Consider the following 18667-nt stretch of genomic DNA (forward strand, 5'->3'; position numbering starts at 1 on the left):
AGAGCTCCCTGGTGGCAGAATTTTACATACTTACACTCAAGGGTAAGTTTAGGTTGAAAGATCACAAAACATACAATACAGGTCTAATAGTTTTTCAATTGGTGTTTTCTAGCTAAAGCCTGGCACAGTAAAATATTTTCAAAATCTTAACAGTTTGTTTTTTTCGTGTGAAAGACCCCACACATGGAGACATATGACAACTTTAATCATTTTATTGATACAGTATTGTGTTACTCCCTGACCAGTACAGCACACCAACAACCAGAGTCCCCACTCTCAAAACTCAAAATTGTGCATGGTCAAATGCAGTGTTGGGTAGCGTTACTTTTGGAACTAACTCGTTAGATTACTGTGTTACATACTAAGAAAAGTTGTTTGTTACGTTACTGTACCTACTTCTAAAACTAATGCATTAGAGTACTTTCGCGTAACTAAATATTAAAACCCTTTAGCCACTCGTTCCACTCGGTTGTTGTAAAAACGACAGATAACGACTGCACGTCTGCATTTGAATATGCAGACTCTAATGCCAATGTACAGCCTAATTTACAGCCCATAATCCATATCTCTGCAGCCTGAGAACACCGCTAACCACATAATAATGACTGTAACAGCTGCACAGCTGATTCAATGAAAGCAAACAGAGCTTTTAAACTTACGTTTCACCATGATGCGGTTCTTGTCCCTTTTATCCAAAAATCCAACATAATGGGGATAATTCCACAGTATCATGCTGTCCTCTCTATCATCTCGCTGGTTCAACAAGCTAACAATGAGCGTAATGGCACAGAATGTTAACCTTCAGCTGGCATGGCGCTATGTGCCAACGTGACTACAGGAAGAGAAACGGACAAACAGTGCAGATGCTTCAAGGAGCTTCCTTTTTTTCTTTCTTTTTTAAGCCACGGAAGAGAGAGCAAATTTTGGATTTTTCTTTCAGTAATGGATTACTTTTATGATAATGTAACTAATAACGAGATTACTTGAATTGTAAAACTAACGCGTTACGTTACTCGTTACAACAAAAAAGTCATCTGAGTACTGTAACGGATTACTTTGTAATGCGTTACCCCCATCACTGGTCATATGCAGTTCTAGAGTAAACAAGCGAAATGTGGCTAGTTGCATTCATTAACGTAGCATTTCTGGTGCAGCTCCCTACCTTGTTAATTTGCTTGTGGTTTATAAGAAATATAGCATAAATACTCCTGTCGCATCAGGTCAGTGAGATTATGCTTCACATTTACATTTTTGTGCTGTTTGTTGTGCTTCCCCCTGCTGTCAGCTTGCTCCTGATTGGCTGCTGTACCATTCCACGTCACAATCCTGTTCAGCCGTCTGCAGGGTTTCCCCCACACAACAGGATTTCAAATTGTACATTTTAGAATAACCGTTAAAGATTTACAATCTCGACTTGAGTAATGCTGCGTTCCATTTGTCATTGTAACTCGTATTCCGACTTGTTTTTCCGACTTCCGACCAGAAGTGACAAATAGAACGTCTCTCCAAGTCATATTTACAACTCATGAACTCGGTCTGTCACAGAGCACCCCGACCTCGACATCCCAACAAGGTGGCACAAAGTATTAAGTGTAGTAAAAACTTTGATTTTGACCTTTTTTCAGAACCTTGCTCAGAACCTTGCTTTTTTAGAAACTGGAAACACAGCACTACCCTGCGGTTGCATGTCGTGTGTAGCAACAGTCTTTTAATACATGAAGTACAGTGCAATGTGTTGTTTTAAAGGTTTATCGGCTAACAACTGATCAACAATGCTAAAAACAATGACAGGCTAACGCAAGAACAACATCCGTCCTTTTTCCAACTTTTTATTGATATATGGGAAGCACATACATGCATACTTACAAACATTTAAATGATTCACCCGTGTATATATGAATTAATACACTATATACAGGGGATACCAATAGAAATTAAATAAACATATTTAGGGATTCACTAATGTCCAGAGTTTTCATCGCTTTTTTGTGTTTCATTCCAAGTAGTGAGCTCATAAAATAATCTATTTCCATTTTAGATTGTTGTATCTTTCATAACTTTTCATTCAGTTTACATGTATGGATATAATATTTATCAAACAATACAAGTAAATTCAAAATATCAAAGCTTTTGACAGTTTCTTTTTCCATTGTCATAGCAATAAATTACATCCTCTTCTTTTAACCGAGCTTTGGAGCCGGTTTGCTCTACATCCAACCAAAATAAGCGACTATGGAAACGCTCTTTTTTTCCCAACCCGTTATGATAAATGGAACGCAAACAACTGGGAATTCCTTATTTGCAGACTAATGTGACGTCATTCCCAGTCCCGACTTCCAACCTCCGAGGTAAATGGAACACAGCAATAGCTCTCTGATTGTCTTCCAAGCTGATAGGAGAGGAAATCACTCTTAACACACCTCACACCACAGGGAAATCTGCCACAAGAACCTTTAGAATCATCAGATAATCTGGACTTTGCTGACTTTTGTCGGAAGGGGGTCAAACTTTGGTTTAAAATCTGAAAGATGATCTTGAAGTGTGCACCAGGTTGAATCAGACCCTGCTTGTTTTTTCTCCACTGAAAACCTGTGATCAGCTCTGACTCAGAGCTGATCACAGGTGAGATCAATACAGCCTGATTAGCTTGATGACTCACAGCAGGTGTGCTCTCTTTTCTGTGTCGTGTAGGACATTTATTCCTTTCACAGCAGCCTTTAGTGTGCTGCACAGTGCTCCGTGGTTCACTATGGCTTGGTTTTTCTTATGTATTTTCATACTCATGACATCTGCTGCTTCTGGAAGACACTTTCATAAAGATAGGCCAAGTTGTTATCACCCAGTAGTGAGGAAACCAGACTTTGGTGTGAAGTAAGTTGCAATGTCTTTTTTTTTTCACTCTTTACTTCTGTAGCTTTTGGTGTGGTAAACTAACTACAACACATCAGATTTAATGGCCTTTTTGCCAATCATGCATATATGCTTTTGCCTTAAATTTGCAGATTTATGAATGTGCCAAAAAACTTTACATTTTAAGATGGTTTATCACTTCCAAAGAGACTCATCACTTACATCGGGGCAACCTTCCCAAATCTAACCTTTGCATATAAACTGGCTAAATCCTACTTTTGACCTTCTGTTATGAGGTTTAATCTAAAAAGATAATTATGTAATTTTTTGGAGTGTTACTTTGAGTTATTGAGGGCTTAGGTTAAATTTTGCAGTCTTAAAGATGAATGTTTGTTCAATTAATGTTGGATCTGTTAACCTTGCAGTGAAGGTAATGAGAAAGTGGAGTTTACATATTAAGTCATGCATAATAATAAGTCTGGTTAAGGCTTGTCTGGTCCTTTGCAGCATTAACTGACTTTGTCATATGTCTAACTTGATTTTAAAGGCCTCATTCAATAGTTAACTGGGATTAATCTTGACTACATTCCTCAGTCTCTCCTGATTTGTGATCAGCACACTGATCTCACCTGCTGAGATTTTGCCTTCTTTTTTTTCTGAGGTGTGTTTTAGAACCCGACTGAACCTGCTGCCCTTTCAATCTCATTGACTGAGAACTAAAGTCTTTTGTGTTTCACAGAACCACAGCTCGTCCTCATGAACTTCTGAACCTCGTTCAGCTGCCAAAGTCCTGGGACTGGAGGAATGTCAACGGCATCAACTACGCCAGCACCACTCGCAACCAGCACATCCCCCAGTACTGCGGCTCCTGCTGGGCTCACGGCAGTACCAGTGCCATGGCTGGTTTGATTTTGCTTTTATTATAGCTATAAGTGGTGTACGCTAGCTGATAGACATTGAAACTGCACTCAAGCTACATACTTACTCATAAAAATAGTACTGAAGTGATATTGGAGAGTCACCATTTTTTCACAAGTTCCTTTAGTGTTAGACTCCTTATATTTTTCCTGTTTTTGACCACTGACAGGAAAAGAAATGAGTTTGTCCAACAGGGGACTTTTTGCACCCAGTAAAACTTTATTTGATTCAGCAGTTGGTAGAACTTGGTGTATCCCAGTTAATGCTCAGACAAAATGTGTTATTTACTCTTTGCAGGGATAGAATGAATCACTCTATAATCTAATGTAGATCTCCATATTACTGTTCCTGAAAGGAGCATGTTTCTGAAATCTTTAAAATAATTAGGGTTAAATGTTGATTTTTATTTTCACCTAAAATGCCAGGCAAACTTTGCAAAAGAGAAAATTAAACTTGCCTATTACTTTTAGCCATATAATTTTGGTTTATGCAGAGTTTACCTTAGTGATAGCCCTGAACTTGGTTTTCCTATTGGTATTCTCGCCATACATGTGGGCCTACAGCCTTTAAACCAGTTGAACATGTTCTAATTTGTCCAACCAATGATCTGAAGCTCCATGTTGAATGCAGGCAAGCAAGTGCATCAGTCTTGGTCAGTGTTTGGTGAATCACATTGCAAGGTATCCCTAGACTTGAATATACCTAACAGGCTATAAGAGTTTTGATTTAAAAAAAAACAAAAATTATGGCTTTGCATGTTAATGTCATTAACCAGTCTACACCAGTATTATTCAAATGACTTATTAAAAGTTTTATTTTGGGTCCTGATGCTGATCAAATGTTCACACTGCAATACAGCTGCAGACCAGTGTGGTGTATTTTTTTCAGGTATTTTAAATATATTTTTGATTAAAACAAGACACTCTGGCTGCAGACTACAGCTCTCAGACGCTCCTGCTGCAAACGACTACTGGGATTCACCATCTTGATTAAGTTCTTTTAAGTTAGCAAAAGCTAACTAAGCTTCATGGCTATGCTAATATTAGCTACGTTTGCTGAAGTTCATGTTGCTAAAGTTTAAGCTAATGTAGGTTCATCGGCTTGCATAGTGATGTTGACTACTTGGCTACATGAGCTGCAGCTAAAGCAGGCTGCTAATCCAATAACCACTTCTAAAATGGGTCAGATTCGGCCAGACCCCTTTGGATTATGTTCGGTTTTAGTCGCACTTTAGTCATTTTCACTCTATAGCACGAACATTTCAGTCCCCTTTGTCAAAAGACCTCACATTTAGTCAAGGCATTCCAAGTTGTAAAATTAATGTGTAAAATATTTTCATCAATGTACTACTAATATGTTAAAGGATTTAAAATATACTGGTTAAACTACATGCTGTGAACGCCATAGAGGAATGTTATGGTTTTGAACGTCCAACAGTCGTCCACTAACATTTTAGTTGGTCTATTTATGAGAACCTTTTTTTTTTTTGTCTGAGTTTGTAATCACCAAAAATTTGTTTTTAGATGGTAAAATCAGTCTTCCTTATGAAAGAAGGTAGTTGACTTACATTTTAGTCAGTTTTTTTTTTCTAATGAAATAAACGCTGCCACAGACCTGCTGATATTCAAGTCATCAAGCCTGCTCTCCACCACTCTACTACCTGGACGTAAATGAGGACAGGGAGTAGAATCTTAAAGCAGCCATCCATTTGGCAATATTTTGTCAGTAAACTGAGTGACATGTGTGTTGTTTGGGTCAGACAAAACGTACAGTATAGAAATCTTGCCATCAGAGGGATCAATCAAAATGATATCACAATACACTGTTGAATAACTGCAAACTAATGTTTTGCTTTATTTATGAATTTCAAATGAGGGAGAAAAGATGTTCACAGGTTCCTTCCTGGTTCATGCTGCGAGCTGCACTCCAAATAAGTGGGATTGCATTATGGGAGTGAGAAACTGATCCATCATAAGTAGGCAGAAGGAAACAAATCAGAGGAAGCAATAGAAGGGCAGCTTCCATTAGCAGTTACCTCTACATTATGTAGCTGTTTGTCACATAGCATCCAGCATTTCCATAGGAATAATTAACAAGTTGTGCCTGTAATGGTGGCTCCAACAACACCAAGACGGGACCTGTTAGAATTTAAAAATTCAAGAATTTCTTTAGTTTTGAAAATCGCTGGCAATATTTGAGGAAATAAGAACTCAGACTAGCGTAGGGTTGGGATTATTCTTTTTTTAACTGACATTGCAGTGCAGAAATTCTGTAGCTTTAGATTGGTATTAGCTGGATCACAGAGTAAAACCACATAACTGTTGTACCAAATTACACCACCAATCTTAGTGTGCTGAACTTTGACTTTCTTTTTAATCTATTGCAATTCAACAGACTACATTTGGGCAGCAAAACATCCCTAACTGAACCAAAATCTAAAATGTGTGGCTGTCATTTTTGAACACAACTCTCTCAAAAGGTGTCTGAACATGGCTAAATCGTCTTTCCTCTAACACGCCTCATCCAAACCTTGCAGTGTTTTCTTTGAACACATGGTTCTGGTGCACCAGCTCTCATGTGTCGGCTGTTATGAGTTTGGAGCTCACCAATTTGGACATGGAAGTGCTGGAGGGAAGTCTGACTATGCTCAAGAATAGCATGCAAATTAAATCCTGGGACAAAATAACAGATGGTATCCTCTGTGGTATCGAACCACTAGGGATTTGATCCAAGCTTTTTTAGACCAAATATTACATTTCTGGGCTAACTTTTGCTGTCTTTGCCGTGTGCAGATCGTATCAACATCAAGCGCAAAGGAGTTTGGCCATCTGCTTATCTTTCTGTCCAACACGTTGTCGACTGCTCTGACTGTGGGACCTGTGACGGAGGGGACCACGGAGGTGTGTGGGAGTATGCCCACAAGCATGGCATCCCTGATGAGACCTGCAACAACTACCAGGCAATTGACCAAAGTAAGAACCCTGCAGCAGTGCACACTGACTCAGTTTTCATTCACAAGCTTTTGTTTTAATTAATCCTCTTTCTCTCAGAATGCAACCCATTCAACGCCTGTGGGACTTGCACAACATTTGGGATTTGCAACATCGTGGAGAACTACACTCTGTGGAGAGTGGGCGACTTTGGAGCCATTAGTGGACGTGATGCTATGAAGGCAGAAATCTTCACTGGAGGGCCAATCAGGTTTTTAATTGAACAGTTTTCAATTTTTTTTATTTTGTGAGATAAATGTCCTCAGTTGTAAGCATGGTGATCATTTGAATATGAGAACATGAAGAAATGTGTTGGAATTTATAAATACCACTTCTACTATAAATAATAAACTACTCTTTATCTTTCAGCTGTGGAATCATGGCCACGGAGAAACTTGACGAGTACTCCGGGGGTCTTTACTTGGAGTATGTTGAGTCTCGTGAAATCAACCACATAGTGACAGTGTCAGGCTGGGGAGTAGAAAATGGCACAGAGTACTGGATTGTTCGCAACTCCTGGGGAGAGCCCTGGGTGAGTAAAACATATTCACCTTTTCATGGTGACCCTCTTTGTTTATTTCTTTATGCTTGGGAACAGATGCCTCAATCATAAATGCACTACTGCTGTGTTCAAGGTTTGTAAATTGTGTTAATGTAGATTTTTTATTGAATATAGCAATGATGGGCAAGCTGCATACTTGTATATCTGAAATTTATGGATTGTTTGCCATTTGGCAAAGGTAGGAAATAGCCTGGGGCCTCAAGACATAATTATTGTATCCAAGCAGTAAATGTTTGGTATGTTTTAAATTCCTTTGAAAGATGTGTATTTTTAAATATGGGACCAAAAATGAAATGGCAACAAAATGTATATATTGTCAAAGTTTTTAAGGGGTCCTCAAATCTCCTTGTATCAGGCAAATGGTTTCATAGGTCTTTGCCTGGGATCTCCAAAGAACTGAGACCAGCCATGCTAAAAGGATGACTAAGTAACCTTGCAAAGCAGATGGATACGCCCGTTTCCGTGTTTCTTACTGGCGAATCCATCTTGCAAAGCTTCCCTCTGAACCGTCTGGGCCCGGTTAGAAAGTGACAGGACCAATCAGCGTCGAGGGGCAGTACTTTCGGGTGCAATGGAGTCGTGACATAAGAAAGCAGCAACAGGAGGCCAGTGCAGATTTGGCAGAAGACATTAGCGTGGATGCTGCTAAAGCTCTAGTTTTATCAGACTTGACAACATTTCTTCGTTAAAAGAAGAACAAAGAACAGCAGTGAGATGTTTGCTTTTCAAAAATTGTGCACTGACATGTTTACAGTCGCCATGGTTCACATTATGCAGTTCTGTATGGAGTTTACTCCTCTGTAGCGGCTACATCACGCATTTTGTTGCTCTGATTGGCCTGTAAAGATGTGACAGAATGTTCATCCAATCACTCTTTGATTTCTTTTTTTAAAAGCCTCTGCCCTTTCCCAACACTGTATGAGGGGCTTTAGATATAACCTGGCATGCCAGGTTTCATTGTTTCTCATCATGGTTACGATGGTAAGACAGATACAGTTATTGGAGGTTGGAGATATTAATTCACAGCTTAGTGCTGAAGTTAAAAATTTCAGTTTACAAATGTTGGACTGATGTACTTTGTTCTTGATTTTGTGACCCTGATTTTATTTTTTCTAGGGTGAGAAAGGCTGGCTCAGGATTGTGACCAGTGCCTACAAAGGAGGAAGTGGAAGCCAGTACAATCTTGCATTGGAGGAAGACTGCGTGTATGGAGATATGATTGTTCCAGATAACTATGTATGATATGAAAATAAAACTTTTAGTCTGTAGTATGGCCTTTGTCTTGGTGTGGTTTCCTTTGTCAGTGCTGACCCGAATTAAAGCCAAAAAAACTCATTTGCAATAAGACTGGTTGCAGTTCTCAATTGGTCTTTCTCATTTCACATTTTGGTATCCTTCCTTCCTCCGTTTGTCGTTTCCTAGTTTGTTAGCTGCACTTGCGAGGAATTGAGAGAGATGAGAGGATGCACAATTTAGTGAAAGAGAAATCCTTCACTTCAGTGTGGGTCTGAGTGATGTCAGGTACCGACCATCACCTGATTCACCTCAGAGCCCAAACCTTTAGCAGACCCTCATTTAAAATTTCAAAAACTATGTGATGACTCATAAGAATGGTAAAATGTCTTAAAGCATTCTTTATTGTTCATATCTGATCTTCAGTAGAATTATTTTGATAAATTCAATCATTTGGTCATCGTTCATGTCCTCATGTATGTAGCCAACACATCCATGTCATTAGGTCTGATAACTGAGGCTGTCTTTCACATTCTTGTAATCTGATTAATAATCCAATACAGAGCTCTGAGTTAATACTAATGTTCAGTAAAATAGGAACAACAAAAACTTCTGCCTTAGTGAAGCCATAATTCTGTGAGATTATATCATCCTGAATGAAGTTAAGTGCATAAATATATCTAATCAATCATTAAAGAATTTTATTTTAAGCAGATCAGTGCTGTGAGAATAAATATAACAGTCATGAACCATCAGAGGTGTGGCTTTTTGGCAGATGCTGTGCCTGTAAACCAATCACATTGCGCCTTTGGTAAAAAGACTTCCGTGGAGGATAGACTGGTGTTTCCTCGGTCTGAGCTCCTCCAGGAGCCTCCTTCATCCTCCCCTCCTCCAGGTTCATTTAAGGAGTTGGAAGATCCTTCATCATGGCGGCGGGAGAACGATTTCCGGGTCGGTCGAGGAGAGAGGACGTTAGGATGGATGAAGTTCTGTGGTGAGAAGCTCCCAATGCCAAATTTATGAACATGGTAGCTTTAAAAGGGGAAAATCTCAGCTGACTGGCTTTTATTTAAGCGAGCTGAACCGCAGGATGTCATCCCGGTCTACCAAGGTAACTGGGCTGTTTGGTGTTAATCACTGATTATGTGACCTTGTCTACTGACTCAAAAGCAACAATCAAAAAGAAATGTCTTCTGGATTTATCACTAACCTTAAGGCTTAAAAATAAACTAGAAACATTTTTGACATCACACCAGGGTGGTGAAATTAGCACCTGCCACCAGCCAAATGCAGGTATTTTTGAGTAGTCCCTGAATTTTCTCGACTTACTAGCCACTGGGGCTGGTGAATAAGTCATACAACAGAATGACATTGTGACGGTAAACTACGTAGATTGATCAATTGATCAATTTTGCTTGCTTCTACCAACTTTGTGACCAGATCTGATCAGACCGAATCCCTAATTGATTGAAGGATCCTGCCTCCTCCTCCCTGTGTTAGAGCTGCTGTCAAATGTTAAGTCTGCTGAATGGTTTGACTCAGTATGTGAGTAGTGCTACAGCTGGTCTACCTGCTAAAGATGTCTTTAAACAGATGTTTCACTCATAAGTCCAAGGTATTTGAACATAGCTTGAATACCAGCATGTGATTGCAGGAATTGTTCCCAAAATATTCAATTCTCTTAATTCTGAAACTCATAATCTAAACACAGCATGAGTTTATGGTGCCCTCGTATGTCATGCAGCAAACATTTGTGTGGATGGGAATAGGACAAACTGGTCGAAAACATCCTTTAAAATGAGCAACAGTTTGTATCATTGGTGCACAAGATACCAGTGTAAACTGTCTGAACTGACTGTGTCAACTAGCAAATAATTTTAGAACTATTTTTGACTCAGAACATGAATCAACAAACAGAATCATAATGTTCAGCATCTCTGTGACCCTAAAGTTGTTTTCCTGCTGATTGAGTTTTACTCCTAAATATTAAAATAACAATAATACAGGTGGCTGTATCACAGCATCTCTATCTCTCCATTATGCTCTATTCAGGCAGCATCACTTGATTATACAACAGCCTGCCATTGGCTGACAGACCCTCACAAAGGGAAAACAATATGGCAGTTAGCATTCAAGCTACCAGTATAAATGATCCTTGTATTAAAATGGATAAAAAGACATATCAGGTTTGCTGTTGTGGATTTAAACATTAAAGTGGCCAAAAGTCTCACAAGTTCCAGGCTCACTGAAAATGCTGCCCACAGGATTCAAAGGCAGCAAAAAAGTGTCAGTGGGAAGGCACAATGGCTAGCTTCAAGAGGAAAAACAAGAAGCAACGATTTATTTTTTAAAAGTTATTAAACTTTTAAGAAACTGTGTCACTTCTTGTGTTCGAGAGCGCCGGTCTGGAAGGCATTTTAACCACATATTCAGAGGAAAACTGTCACACAGCCACCATTCTTTACTGCTGCAGTGGGTCCTTTGATTTTTCTTTGCTGCTCTAAAAATGGTAGCCCATGCATGCAGTGCTTTCTGACAGCAGGGATGAATTGATTTCCAGTTTATAGCACTAACATTTTAACCTGACATGCCAGATGGATTTGTTTCACACAGCCATCTGGTAAACCTCCCATAGGCAGCATTTGGGAACGCGCAGAGCCTTTGAAAAAAAACTTGGGGGGTGATTGGTGATTGAACAATCTGTCTGTCACATCTTTACGGGCCAATCAGAGCAACAAACCATGGCGAATGTAGACATGTCACTACACGACTTTTGTCATTTTTGAAAAGAAAACAACTCAATGCTGTTTTTTGTTCTTCTTCTAATGAAGAAATGTCGTTAAGTTCTGATGAAACTGATGCTTTAACAGCATCCATGGCAATCTCTTCCGCCATAATTGCAACGGCCTCTTGTTGCTGCTTGCTTACATCACGGCTCCACCACTCCCAAAAGTACTGCCCCTTGACACCGATTGGTCCTGTCACTTTCTAACCAGGCCCAAATGGTTCAGATGGGAGCTTTGCAAGATGGATTCGCCCGTGAGAAACACTTAAACAGGCGTATCCATCTGCTTTGCAAGGTTACTAACATTTAGCATGGATAAACGAGGAAAAATTTCAAGCTAAACCAAATGGTATCAGATCAGTGCATAAATTCATGTACTCGCCGATACCAATACCTGCATTTTAAGCAGTATTGGACAAACCTAACTCTAAATACTATAATTCTTGATATTCATACTATAGCTCATCTCATTATGCTGCTTGTAAAGTTAAAGTGGCTGGTAGGAGAAAAAGTAAACTTCTAACCCTGCATCGGACTAAGGAGCGACATTGGTCAAGTTGTGCAAATAATCTAAATTTAGTCAAAAAGCTACCGAATGCCAGTTTATACTGAAAGCATCTCCAGTATCTGCTTCATTTGTCTAGAAGTAATGAAGGAACAGATCTAAATTAGTCATGAAACTGCTCCTCAGTCAACTCCTGAAAGTACCTAAATGTTAAAAGTCAGATTTTTGTGAAAGCTGTAAATATACTTCAGTCTCATCTTGTTTTATTTCAGCTCAATTGTTGTGGTAAATGGAGGCAAAACAACAAATCATGCTGCTGTCCAAATACTAAAGAATCTCTTTCTATCCACTGAAAAACTTGAATCCATTTCCTTTAAAGCTACTTCACTTGTACTGATTCAGGATTGACAATATTTCAATGCATTTCTGTTGCAAATCAAGCAGAATGGATTGCCTCCGCCAAGATGTTTATGTAGATTGCTACATCAAGGTCAGGTTTTAAGAGGATGTAAATAAAAAACTGTCAAAGCCATAGCGCCCTTCAACACCACTGAGTGTTTCCTCAAACTATTGTGACTGACACACAACCCCTCAGACTTCAGGGTCACACAGCCACTAAGAAAGCCGTCTGACATTTGATTGTTCTACATCTCTGAGCTTGATAAACAGACCCACCTCCTTTATTGACTGACATGCTTTATTAGTTTCAATTCTGTCATGCTTCTGGAGAAACATTCTGTTTAATCACCAGTTATCTGCAACTGCACACACAGCAGCACAATGCCATCCTTTGAGTTTATGTGCAATTACAAAGAGCCCATTTTCTTGCTGCTCGGCTGGGGAACAAAAGAAAACGGAGCACTTAGATATTTGGTACAGGGACGCAACAATAATAAAAATGCATAAACACAAGCTGCTATGCTTTGCTGCTGATATGGAAATGTTTCCCATTAGCTGCATTTTCCATTCAGCATCTCTGGGGAGAACAAAGGATAATCAAACCTCGTGCAGCGCTGTTAACTTCAAGCCTCGGAGCCGAGGCGAACCTTAAGCCTATAAAGCCGTGGCGTGTCCGAGTGGAGGCCCACTGTGAAAACAAATATTGAACATAATTTGGTTGCTCAATATTACGTGATCGAGCCCCCCCTCCTCCCTCCCATCCTTGAGCAATCTTTCACGTGAAATCAAATTTGCGCTCTGATTAAATTTCCTGCATGTTTTCTCATTTGCATAATCACAAACAGAGCTCTAATGGCTGTGAATGAAAACACATGCTAATCTTTGGGTTTGGGGCCCAAGCAGAAAGAGCGGTCCTTCTAGTGTGACAAAAATATGATATGAAAAATGCACATGAGCCATTTTCATACTTAGCAATTCAGCATTCATCTTCATTACACTAATCGATACGACAAAATGGATTTTTCAGCAATTCCTGCAAAGCCATTATGCATTGTTTCACTGATCAATACAGGGCTCCGTAAACATGGACCCTGAGAGGGCGGTTGTTTTATGAAATCAGTATTACTGAGGCCTTTTGGTCGTGCCGAGGCCTGGATTATCAGCTTAAATGGAGTTGAAGGGGATATCTACTTCTTAAGTATCTTTGAGCAAGGCATTGTAATGATTTATCCAGGAAAGCTGCCTTCAGGAGCTGTGTAGGAATATGCAGAAAGCTTGTGTGCTTTGTGTAATCCTTCCCAATGCTTTCTCCTCTTCAAGGCCAGCGCTAAAACTTGCCTCATGAAATAAGTAACAAAGCACAAAGGATAAGCAGACAGCTGTAGAGAACATGCTGGTATTTCATGAAAACATGTGCCTGAAAGGTTAGAAACACCATATCCAATGGTGTTGGTTTTAAACATAATGCTACATTTGAAGCCAGTAGAAGCATTAATCCACAGAATCCCTGTAACTATACTTTAGGGTATTGTGTGTGTATTATAACTGACACAATGAAGAAAAATGGAGTCATTGGCTTAATTCTGATTCATCTCTTTCCAATTGGTGTCCTTAAATATATAATTTCCCATCCATTTAAACACAGAATATTATTGCACTGGTCTAAACTCAAATACATTTTGTAAGCCAACCTCATACTGCAACAGTAAAAACACATCACTCTGTTATGATGTGATATTGTTTGAGGAATGTGGATAACGCTGGCAGCAATAGCAGTAGTCTCTCTATAGTCTCTCTTTGGTCCTTTTGGCAGGTTAATGTTCACATTTTGAGCTGGATATCTTTCCTCAGTGCTTCAGTTGTAAGTAAGTACAACCTGACACAACATCTTGACAACCTTATCGCCATTTTTTAGATCTGAATAGCGCTAAACCAAATTGTTCCTATGAGATGCTATCAATGCTAAAGCAGTGAGCGGTTGTTTACATCAGACTGAAGGTTCCCCTATGCTCCAAATTTGATACAGAAATGGACTGACTTTTCTGTCTGTTCATTTGTCCATTTTTCATCAGTCCTCTCTAAGTTACAGATAAAGACCAAATGTTGCAATACCACCACCAATCTTGGGGCAGTGTTGAGCAACGCAGCCAACAGTTTAACTCAGAGTAGCAAATCACAACGAAGAAGAAGCATTTGATAAAAGGTGGAACAACTTCAATTTTTTTGAGGAAATAATTTCAAATAATGAGTGAGATGTTAGAAAATACAAACATATCTATGCTGTTAGCTCACTGAGGCACAAAGACAGGCATCTCTGCTCTCTGCTGTGCTCTTCCAGTTGCCCGTCTTGGTGCCTCGGTCAGGATGGACGGACAGAGTGGCTTCAAAGTTGTTTTGTGATAGACAGCAACCTCTAGTGGAGTTTCAATGTCCACTCCAAAATAAGTCTCACGTCAGTTAGAGGGCAACGACGGTTGTAAAGCAGCCGTTTTATGTGGACATTTTTATGTGGAAAAGGAAAGCCTCCCCTTGGTCTGTCTCATAGTAATGCTGTTTAATAGTTCATGATTACTTGCATGATAATCTGCATTTTTAGTGGCTTCTAAAGAGTGAGTTTTTTCTGAAAATCAGTGGAGGTGAGTCAAAGTAATTGCATTTTGGTTGCAAATTTTAAAGAAATGCATGATGGCATTTGCCCTTGAACTCAATCACAGTTCCTTTTTAAAGTTTTGATTATGCAAATGCCAGTGGAAGTAAAGGGTGGAACTCCTTCAAATTGAAACTACTGTCAGGGGGTTTAAGCTGGGTGTGAAACAAACTGATTTTATAATAACTGTCTCTGCATGAGCTACAAAAGCAAAGCTGATCACCAACATAAAGACTGACTTCAACTATATGGCTATTTTTGATGTCTGAAACCATGCCATGGGCAAGGTGTCAGACAGATTTGCATACTGCTGAAACAGTTATTTCAAGAAATATGCCACTAGCGAAGATTTTTGTTGAGTAATACCAGGCCAGGAGGAGCTAATCTAGAGAACCAGGCACATCCCAGATGGGCTGGGCTGGTTCTAGGGCTTTGAGGGCTGCTCTACAGTGGCAGGAAATAGATCATAGAGAGTGAACCTGCTGCAAATGGGTACGAGTTATCATTTCTGAGCCTGTCTGTGTGCATCTGGAAACACAAGTTTGTTTGGTAAGTGTGATTTTATTTTGTTTATTTGAGTAAGAACAGTGCAGGAAAGTAAAAGACATGAAACCAAAAACACAATGTGCAAACACTTAAGATGGAAATATGTTTAATGATGTGAAAATAATGAAAACACTCCAGAAGAAAGTCACCTATGAGCGAACCCATGAGAGCAGCTAAAACACAGGATGATCAAAGGCCTATTGCACATCATGGCTCCTTCAAAGTACCATAAAACTTGCCATGGAAGAAGCACTTTAACACTTTTTTATCTAAAAAGTGGGCTGCACCCTAAATACCTGTGACCAGTATACAAGGATAAAATGCAAAGAGAAATATCTTATAGTGTTGTGTTACTTAACCCAGAAAGTAAGTAAACTTCCTGCCCTATGGTCAAGGTCGCCCCACGGTCGAGGTCTGGAGTCAGATGCCTCTCAAATACACGGATTTCTTCAAAACAGTCTGGCTGCAGATTGTTTGCCTCTGATGGTCACTCTCAGAGACACCGTCTGTCTCAGAATGGAGATGCCGTAATTTGTTGCTACAGTGTATTTCCAGGTGTAGATTTCTTTTACAACTTTATTCATTAAGTCTTGCAGTTATATTCATATTCACAACATTGCATAGTTGTTTAGTGAGATAATCTTGCATAGTCAATGTAGGTATGTTAACTACATAGCTAATGTAGCTAACATAGCTACATAACCTTTTTAGCCCATGCAGCTAACAAAGCTATGGAAGCTAAGCTTCCTACATTAGAATGTTTTCATGGAGATCTAGCTTTATTTCCTGTATAAGCAGGTTGTTAACTCAGGTTTATTAAATATTGTTTAGCAGTTTTTGCAGGTGAAGTGTTGAACTTCAGACTTTTGATATCTTAACCATTACGTCAACCCTAAGACATTTTAATTAATTTTATTTCAAATGTTTTGGAGGTATTTCTGTTCTAACATAGACAACATCTAACATGAAACTCTCGATTTCTTAGCTGAGCTTTCTTACAGTTTTTTGGGAGCTGAATAAAACCTCTACTCCAAAATCATAATAAAGTTTAGAGTTAGCTCATGTAGGACACAGCAGTCACATTCCCAGCTGTGATTAGCTGACGGCCATCTGATCCCAGTTATTGCCCCCCAGCTCTCATAGCCAATTACAACTCTTTCTCTCAACACAGCAGTGTGTTTAAATATGACGTACTTATCCCAGTTTGCATTGAAGCTGATGCACCACGCTGCTGGCAAAGCTTAACCTCCTCCACCCCAGCCTCCTCCTTTATAGCATAAAGCTTCTTGCACCCTCATATTCAGATTCATGCTACTATGGATTAATTTATTGTATTGAGTACGCATTGTTATAAATGTATCCATTTATGTGGGGGTTTCTAGCCATGCACTCCCTGGAAAGTTAAAGCATGCTGCTTGGCTAATCCAGGGATCATCTTTTGAGTAGAGCCAAGTAAGACTGTATCCCCCTTTTGCAATGAAATGGCAAAATGTATGACGAGAGTGTTCCTGGCCGAAATGCATTTTTATTGTTTCAAAATAAGTTTTCAGAGGCTTAAAACCACTAAGAGTAGATGTTGAAAGGCCCTGATCAGAGCACAGGCTGTTCATGATTACAACCATGATGCATGAAGAAGATGAGCCTTCAGAGATTCTATAAATCACTTATTATCATAGCACTAACTTCAGCAAAGTATCCATCTGAGCTGATTTGCTTTGCATGATACATAATAAGCACAAACAGTTAAAAAAAAAAAAGAAGATGTAGGCCTCTCTGTTGCTAATGAGCTCATACGGGGATATGATTTGATCATTAAAAACAAAGTGTCTCCCTCAGCTAGACCCCACTTTTCCTGATGATCTGTGTTTTTCCATTTGTCAGGCAAAAAGAAACATTCACACAGCAACCACTTTGTCTGTGTGATTCCTACATCGATTTACAGTCCAAGCAATGCCGCTGATGTTATGCATCATTCCACTGCTAATCTCACTTCCTCATCCAGTGCACTCATGCAGCCTCGAGGCATCCACAGCATTAGCTTGAGTTAATGGATGAGTATTAATCCTTCTTAGTCACAACAAAATTAAGGAATGATACAGCCATGAATATTTCAGTTACACTGCAGCAACACACGAATCTGCTGCTCACTCCGCCCAGGCTTGCAAAAAAAGAATTGGCGATGGCATTCATTATTAATGCTTCATCATAAAATTCATATTTTGCAGCAGCTGAATGGAGGCTACGCAGTGAAAATCCAATGAGCAGTCAATACTATCTCCAACTAACTTGCTGAACACACAGAATGGAGAGAAGCGGCCTCTAAAAAACACTGCAGCTCACTGAAGCGTGCTTTTGTTCTGCTTTTATCACGCTGTTTCTCTGAAGGTAGCTGCGCATTCTTATTAGATCCCTTAAAAATAGATGTGAGCCTTCCAAGTCAGTGGGTTCTTGCAGCCTCCCCCTGGAAGTTTTAATTAGAACAGCAGTCACTCGTGTTATCGTTGTTTCAAGAGGGCCGCTTCCACATTCCTGAGCTGCCCACTTCATCACAGGATCAGCAATGAGCCGACTGTTCAGGACGACTGGCTCATCTTCACACTGGATCTTACCTCCAGATTACTTCTCATACTGAAATATGCTCTGATTTAATGGCCAGGATTAATGTAGAGACATAAAATGTACTTTTATGGACTTGTAGAGGGTTCTTTACAGGGAAAACAAATGATGCAAGAGCAGAAGATTAAACGTATCTCTCTGAATGCAATGAGCTTTCCAGATATGTGCATTTGAAAGAGCGGACAAAGGAAGGCTGCATAAAGAGGGTTTTTGTTGCAAAAAAACACCCTCTAGCAGCCATATTGGATGTCTGCGGCACTTAGAAAACAGAGAGAGGTTTCTCTTTGCTGTTGTTGATGTTTCAGATGACGAACTGATTTCATACTTCAAGCTACAGCTCACTGCTTTCAAGTGAAAATGCAGCTGAAGGCAGAATTAGAAACTTCACATCAAAGATCTGCTTGTTTACAAAGTGGGAAAACAACAACAACAACAACAACAACTGAATATTAGGGTTTGGAAATACTTCAACACAGGCCAGGGTTGTGATGTCTTGCATTTCCAGCCTATAGATTTGTGCTTCAATGTGATGAATAAAAGTGTTTGAACATACTCAGATATCTTATCTGCTTTAATGGTAGCCAAGGCTGACCATGAGGGGGGTAAAGGGGAGAGC

At 39.6% G+C, this 18667-nt stretch overlaps 1 protein-coding gene across 1 annotated transcript; it reads left to right on the plus strand.

The window, feature by feature from the left end:
- Positions 1 to 2673: 2673 nt before the first annotated feature.
- Positions 2674 to 8588, plus strand: LOC121515880 (cathepsin Z-like). Its single transcript, XM_041796819.1, has 6 exons — positions 2674 to 2871; positions 3590 to 3753; positions 6561 to 6740; positions 6819 to 6969; positions 7128 to 7290; positions 8437 to 8588. Exons 1-6 carry the CDS (start codon positions 2750 to 2752, stop codon positions 8560 to 8562), a joined length of 906 nt encoding a protein of 301 aa, XP_041652753.1. The 5' UTR covers positions 2674 to 2749; the 3' UTR covers positions 8563 to 8588.
- Positions 8589 to 18667: the final 10079 nt, after the last annotated feature.

The sequence above is a fragment of the Cheilinus undulatus genome, linkage group 10 (genome assembly GCF_018320785.1).
Source record: "Cheilinus undulatus linkage group 10, ASM1832078v1, whole genome shotgun sequence".
Taxonomy (NCBI): domain Eukaryota; kingdom Metazoa; phylum Chordata; class Actinopteri; order Labriformes; family Labridae; genus Cheilinus; species Cheilinus undulatus.